The 7500-nt window shown below is 47.8% G+C and overlaps 1 protein-coding gene across 1 annotated transcript in view; it reads left to right on the top strand.

Annotated features, from left to right (window-relative positions):
• The window catches only part of frem1b (Fras1 related extracellular matrix 1b), an 81697-nt gene that overhangs the window by 13431 nt on the left and 60766 nt on the right, over positions 1-7500 (top strand). Inside the window, exons 3-5 of the mRNA XM_036007701.1 lie at positions 943-1287; positions 2392-2534; positions 7123-7319. Of these exons, the coding sequence (XP_035863594.1) occupies positions 943-1287; positions 2392-2534; positions 7123-7319 (685 nt within the window). The remainder of the gene's footprint in view (positions 1-942; positions 1288-2391; positions 2535-7122; positions 7320-7500) is intronic.

The following is a 7500-nucleotide window of genomic DNA, read 5'->3' as shown; positions in this document are numbered from 1 at the left end:
ACCGGTTGTTCACAGCACAAACCCCAGCCAGCGCCTCGCGGTGCCTCCAGGCGCTAAGAGAAACTTGTTATTTCCAAGTGACAATGCGGGAGAGAAAAAAAAATAACCAGTGCATGTGTTGGAGACGATAATTGAATCAAAGTGCGAAAGCTTTGGCTGGAAACCGAGCGGTTCCTCTCTGACAACAACACATGTCCGCCAGCAGGCCGGCGGTGATGCAACGCTCTGCTGTTAGCGGTTAGCGGTTAGCTTGATGTAGCATGTGAGGGAGGCCAGCCAGCAGCGGAGAGCCGACAGATGGACACGGCCTACTTTTCATCAATGTAGGACAGACGAGTTCTTCATGTTCAGTGTTGTGCCTGAACGCGTTCATTGAACGAGAGTTCATGAACTTGTTCATATTTTGGGCGAACGTGAACTGAACGTACAGTAATACTGCCTGATGGACGTTACCGTGAGCTCGTTCATTCTGGTGTCTGTGAACGGCACGCTCTCTCAGTTTAACTTCGTTCAATAGGGGCCAGATTTCTATAGAGCCTTCCAGGCCACAACCCGGCTAAAACACACCGTAAACAGACCTTAAAGGAGAATTCCGGTCAATTTCAACACGTAGCTCTGTTGTTTGGAAATTTGGAGTGCTGGCAGTAGCAAAAAAAACTAGGGCTGTCAGCATTAACGCGCCTATTCCCGAAACCCTTAAAATACGTAATTTTCACCAGGCTTGATGCGACCACCAATTTTTATGAGTTTTTGAGTATGTTAAGCCCCTCAAAAAGGCAATTAATTTGCCGTAAAAATAATAACATATATAATATATAATAATAATTCCTTCAGTTTCAATAGGGCCTTCGCCGCGGAGAAAATAATTATATATTGGGTTCAGGTTTTTAATGACATAATGCGTTGTTACGTGGTGTTTATGTGGTGTTTCCTGTTTCCCAGGCGGGAAGGCGTTCATGTTCCGCGTGCAGGACCTGCGGGACGGCGTGGTCGTCTACCATCACTCCGACAGCGACACTACCCGCGACCACATCGTCTTCCGCATCAGCGACGGGCGCCACAGCATTCGTCACAAGTTCCCCGTCAACATCCTGCCCAAAGACGACTCTCCGCCGTTCCTCATCAACAACGTGGCGTTGGAGGTGCAGGAGGGCGGCGCCGTGCAGCTGGAGGAGGTCACGCTACTCGCCGCCGACCTGGACTCCAGCGATGACTACATACTGTACCAGCTGACCTCCGGGCCCCGGGCGGGGAAGCTGGTCCGGAAGACCTCAGCCCACGGGACAGGTGAGGGTTGTTTCTCTAATAGGCTACGTTCAAACTGCAGGCAAAAGTGGCCCAAATCAGATTTTTTTGGGGGTCAAGTGTCCAGGTCCAACAGGTTCTCACACCCATCTCGTGAAATATGGACGCTTGGTCAGGTGCCTTTGTCGTTCTTATTGACGCTAAAAGTCTCCTTTAGCGCTGTAAGTAAACGCGCTTGGTCAGGACTATTGCCGTCCCTTTAGTGCTATAAGTAAACGCGCTTGGCCGGGACTATTGCCGTCCCTTTAGCGCTATAAGTAAACGCGCTTGGTCGGGACTATTGCCGTCCCTTTAGCGCTATAAGTAAACGCGCTTGGTCGGGACTATTGCCGTCCCTTTAGCGCTATAAGTAAACGCGCTTGGTCGGGACTATTGCCGTCCCTTTAGCGCTATAAGTAAACGCGCTTGGTCGGGACTATTGCCGTCCCTTTAGCGCTATAAGTAAACGCGCTTGGTCGGGACTATTGGATTTGGGCCACTTTTGCCTGCAGTCTGAATGTAGCCTATGTGGTCCTGAATCAGGCCCAGGTCAGATGTTTTTCAACGCGGCCGCAGTGTTACGACCAAGGCGGATTTGATGCGACTTTTACGTCAATCTACATCGACATTTGTCACAATTATGCGTCTCTGTGAAGCTATTCACAACACAGTCCCACCACTCCTGCCTTCGTCTCTGCATGCACACAGACCTCTGTAGTGAATTTGCAGCCATAACCCCACAAAAGGCCAAAATAGCCAATGTTGTCTCTCTTTCTCTTCATTCTTCTCCTCCTCAGCACCTGCTCATTAATGTTACGGCTGCCATTACACAAACATTTTGAAAAAAAAGCCAAAATAGCTTACTTCCTCCATAACCTCCCTAACTTTAGTGCAACAGTGTGCTGCATCTGTAGTCATTGTCACACTGGAATCTGATATAGGCCACATTTTAAAAGGTCATGTGAACAGCCAAACAAAAAAATCGTATCTGAGCGAAAAATCCCGAATTAAGCATTAAGACTTGCGGTGTGAACGTAGCCTTAGAGTTGATGCTTATCATCTCGTGTTGCAGCTGGTGGGTTGTAAATGTTGTCGATGTGTTTGCAGGAGAGCAAGTGGACAGTTTCTTGCAGAGGGATCTGATCCAGGGTCAGATCTACTACCAGCACTCAGGAGAGGAGCAGTTTGAGGACTCGTTCGACTTCACGCTGTCTGACAGCCACCAGCCGCCCAACCTCTCCCAGACATACGTGAGTGTGAAACAGTCTCCTCTCATTCAGTGGCGGTTCTAGACTAATCTAGATCTAGACATCTAATCTTCATATGGAGGGGCCAGGCTGAGGACACATGCGATACTAGGGGTACCAAATTTATGATATTATGTCCGCGCTATTCTGCGTCATGCACTCTACAATCACTGCTGATAGACGGCCTTTTGGACACGCTCCGAAACGGACGTAAACATATCACGCTATCGTAAATGTAGGCTACTTTTAAAATGCCATATTTTCCCTCTGGGCTCACCGAAACAGACGTAAAAGCATATCAACCATTCACTGCACGTGATCGCGATAAACTTGCTCTGCTAGTCTATCGTTCAGGACAAGACCCTGTAGCCTGGTGGTGGGGGAAGCGGCACAGCCTCCCCAAATTGTCTGCCCTTTCTAACTCATAGCTGTGTGTCCAGGCCTCTGGGACACCACCTGAGAGAGTTTTCTCCTGTGCAGGACATGCCATAAGTCTGGAGAGGTGTGGTATCTTGCTAGAGAAGGCAAATATGGTGCAAAAGAACTGCTTAACTTTGGAGCTGGTTTAGTTAGCATACCAACTCAACATTTATTTTGTTGTTACTTGTTAATAGTGTAACTGTTATTTGTTAAATTGTTGTATTTGTGTGTCAGGTGACTTAGGTTTACTTATTATATATTTAAGTACTTTTAAAACGTTAATATATTGTTAAATTTAACTCCATAAAAGAGCCTTTCTTTGAGGTCATTTTTCAGATTTTCAAGAACCGGTTCGGCATCGGAATCGTAAAAATCCAAACGATAGCCAACCCACCAAACCACCAACCCTCCAGGTTTAGTTTTACAAAAGACTAACGATACTAGAGCTTAGATCAGGCCCAAAAAAATCCAGCCCGACCCTACTCGAGCCTGTGCACATTGTGTCCGAGCCCGGCCCGACACATTAACTGTAATTATGAGCCCGAGCCTGATTTAAACCTGACAATTTTTTAATACGTGAGCCGTTATAACTGACGTTCTCAACTACAATTCAATCAGGAGAGACTTTGTTGCAGATATCCATCCATCCATCCATCTTCGTCCGCTTATCCGGTCTCGGGTCGCGGGGGTAGCAGCTCCAGCAGGGGACCCCAAACTTCCCTTTCCCGAGCCACATTAACCAGCTCCGACTGGGGGATCCCGAGGCGTTCCCAGGCCAGGTTGAAGATATAATCCCTCCACCTAGTCCTGGGTCTTCCCCGAGGCCTCCTCCCAGCTGGACGTGCCTGGAACACCTCCCTAGGGAGGCGCCCAGGGGGCATCCTTACCAGATGCCCGAACCACCTCAACTGGCTCCTTTCGACGCAAAGGAGCAGCGGCTCTACTCCGAGCTCCTCACGGATGACTGAGCTTCTCACCCTATCTCTAAGGGAGACGCCAGCCACCCTCCTGAGGAAACCCATTTCGGCCGCTTGTACCCTGGATCTCGTTCTTTCGGTCATGACTCAACCTTCATGACCATAGGTGAGGGTAGGAACGAAAACTGACCGGTAGATTGAGAGCTTTGCCTTCTGGCTCAGCTCTCTTTTCATCACAACGGTGCGATAAATTGAATGTAATACCGCACCCGCTGCGCCGATTCTCCGACCAATCTCCCGCTCCATTGTTCCCTCACTCGCGAACAAGACTCCAAGGTACTTGAACTCCTTCACTTGGGGTAAGGACTCATTCCCTACCTGGAGAAGGCACTCCATCGGTTTCCTGCTGAGAACCATGGCCTCCGATTTAGAGGTGCTGATCCTCATCCCAGCCGCTTCACACTCGGCTGCGAACCGATCCAGTGAGTGCTGAAGGTCACAGACCGATGATGCCATCAGGACCACATCATCTGCAAAAAACAGCGATGAGATCCCCAGCCCACCGAACTGCAACCCCTCTCCACCCCGACTACGCCTCGATATCCTGTCCATAAATACAACAAACAGGATTGGTGACAAAGCGCAGCCCTGGCGGAGGCCAACTCTCACCTGAAACAAGTCCGACTTACTGCCGAGAACCCGGACACAGCTCTCGCTTTGGTTGTACAGAGATTGGATGGCCCTGAGAAGGGACCCCCTCACCCCATACTCCCGCAGCACCTCCCACAGTATCTCCCGGGGGACCCGGTCATAGGCCTTCTCCAGATCCACAAAGCACATGTAGACCGGTTGGGCATACTCCCAGGCTCCCTCCAGGATCCTTGCGAGAGTAAAGATCTGGTCCGTTGTTCCACGACCAGGACGGAATCCGCATTGTTCCTCTTCAGCCTGAGGTTCGACTATCGACCGAACCCTCCTTTCCAGCACCTTGGAGAAGACTTTACCAGGGAGGCTGAGAAGTGTGATACCCCTATAATTGGCACACACCCTCTGGTCCCCCTTTTTGAAAAGGGGAACAACCACCCCAGTCTGCCACTCCTTAGGCACCGTCCCAGACTTCCACGCAATGTTGAAGAGGCGTGTCAACCAAGACAACCCCTCTACACCCAGAGCTTTAAGCATTTCTGGACGGATCTCATCAATCCCTGGGGCTTTGCCACTGTGGAGTTGTTTAACTACCTCAGCAACTTCCACCAGGGAAATTGACGACAATCCCCCATCATCCTCCAGCTCTGCCTCTACCATAGAGGGCGTATTAGTCGGATTTAGGAGTTCCTCAAAGTGCTCCTTCCACCGCCCTATTACCTCCTCAGTTGAGGTCAACAGCGTCCCATCCTTACTGTACACAGCTTGGATGGTTCCCCGCTTCCCCCTCCTGAGGTGGCGAGATATGCAAACATTTATTAGTAAGTTATTGCAAAGTAGTACATACATACATTTTGGAGATTAGACTCCATCATAAAAGGGGTATATATACATTTCAAAGGTTTAGGAAAACCAAACATATCCCCCAATGGAATCTAGACACTGGTGGTGGTGAGAAAAAACCCGTAGACTGGATGAAAAACCAAAAAATGAGCCGTCAGCCGGGAGAAGACCGAGAACACCGTGGTCGAAAATGCCTGGAGGTAGAAGGGGAGGAGGCGGGTCGCGCTCTCGTCTGAAAATACTGACAGAAGCAGGAGAGAGAACAGATTTAAAACATGGTAGTCATGCTGTGATTGGTTTGAATGTACGTGCCCGATTCTGATTGGTTTACAGAAACTTAACACCCACCAACCAGCTGATCAGTTGAAGAGAAGAGAGATAACGTAATTGAAGTCTCCCTGACAGAATTTACGCTGAGCTACATTTCTGAGTTGTTTGAACTACAGAAATCTGTTTAGAATTATCTTAATGAATAATGCAACAAGGACGAAGCATGCAAACTGCGCTGTGTGTATAGGAGACTTTCTTGTCTCGATCACCTAATTAATACTCTGTCCTTCGCCACGGTCTGCATGCTGACGCACTGGCCGACAACAGTGCTGCAGAGGGGGGAAGACACGATGTAGCCCAGTTTACCTCACGCTCACGTCAGTGCAGGACATCCACCCAGAGCTACGGGAGAAGCTGGAGAGGCAGAGCTTTCTCCCCACCCAATAAGGCTAATAAAGTAATGATTAAAAAAACACAAATGCTTGATCAAGGGCCTGGCCCGGCCCAAGGATAGTGGCGAAAATATCGACCAATTCATTGTTAACCTATATTTTATTTATCACTGCACTGCAATAATATCCCCTTTTTGGAGCTAAAGTTGGGGTTCAAAATGTATGAAAATATTTGACAGTTATGGGGGCCAGAGGGGAGATGAGGCTTAAAGGGTAACTACTGTTTTTTTTTCAACCTGGACCTATGTTCCGATGTTTTTGTGTGAAAGTGACTGATAGGAACAACAATCTTTGAAATTGGTCCAGTAACAAACGTGAAAGTGCTCTTTTTGCTGCTGACAGACTCAGATTATTATTCTAAGTGTTTGACAACATTATGGAAAGGATCCCTACAGAGATAGACCTTTTTAAAACCTCTTTTACCTTTCTGTTTAACCAGAAACAGCTCTGAAGTTGCTAGCACTAACCCCACCAGACTCCATTTAAAAAAATAATACTTTTAGCGTGTAAAGAGCCAGCATATTTTCACATGTAAATCTGTAAACTATGTGTTTATTTCAACCAAAATTACAGGTGTGATGGTTGGAAAAGTGGAAAGACGACCCAAAACGGCTTTTCATAGTTGTATTTTGTTTCTGTGGACTTTGAATGAAGTATATTTTACGATGCTAAAATGAATGTTTATTTACATGAAGTCTGGTGGGTTTAGCGAACACAATTTCGCGGATTTTTTATGTTTTAAAAAAGGATCTTACTCTTTAACAGAAAGGTCGATCTCCTTAGAAATCCTTTCCATAATGTTGTCAGACACTTTGAATATTAATCTGAGTCTGTCAGCGGCACAACGAGCACTTTAGTGAAGGTAAATACAAGCTGCATAATTGCCCTATTAACTTACATTGTAGCTTGTTTCACCGGTAGATACCCTTTAATATTAAGGGGTAATATATAAGGGCCACTGGCCACCTTGCCCCTCCCAGAACCGCCACTGCTCTCATCAGATTAGAAAAGTCTCTTCCTGTCCCCCTGACCCTCTCCCTCCAGACGGTGGTGGTCCATGTTTTCCCGGTGAAGGACCAGCTCCCGGTGGAAGTCTCCGGCAGCGTCCGCTCGCTGACAGTGAAGGAGACGGAGGTGGTGTACATCACGCAGACTCACCTCCACTTCACCGACAGAGAGCATCCAGACACAGACCTGACCTACGTCATCACAGAGCCCTGCTTCAGCCCACTGCATCCTGGGTAAGTTCAGGCCAGACACACCCTCTACTCAGTGGTGAAGTCTACGTGATACGCAGGTATACGCAGTATACCCACTAAGAAAGCTCTAGGATTTCCATATAACCACTTAAAAATGCCCAATGACACGCAACAACATACTTTACATTATATTTTTGATATATTTTGAATTCCCATCTGTGTT

The sequence above is a fragment of the Sander lucioperca genome, chromosome 11, assembly GCF_008315115.2.
Source record: "Sander lucioperca isolate FBNREF2018 chromosome 11, SLUC_FBN_1.2, whole genome shotgun sequence".
In the NCBI taxonomy this organism is placed as follows: Eukaryota; Metazoa; Chordata; class Actinopteri; order Perciformes; family Percidae; genus Sander; species Sander lucioperca.
The sequence above is the reverse complement of the archived record's forward strand: the minus strand, read 5'-3'. Positions and strand labels throughout refer to the sequence as shown.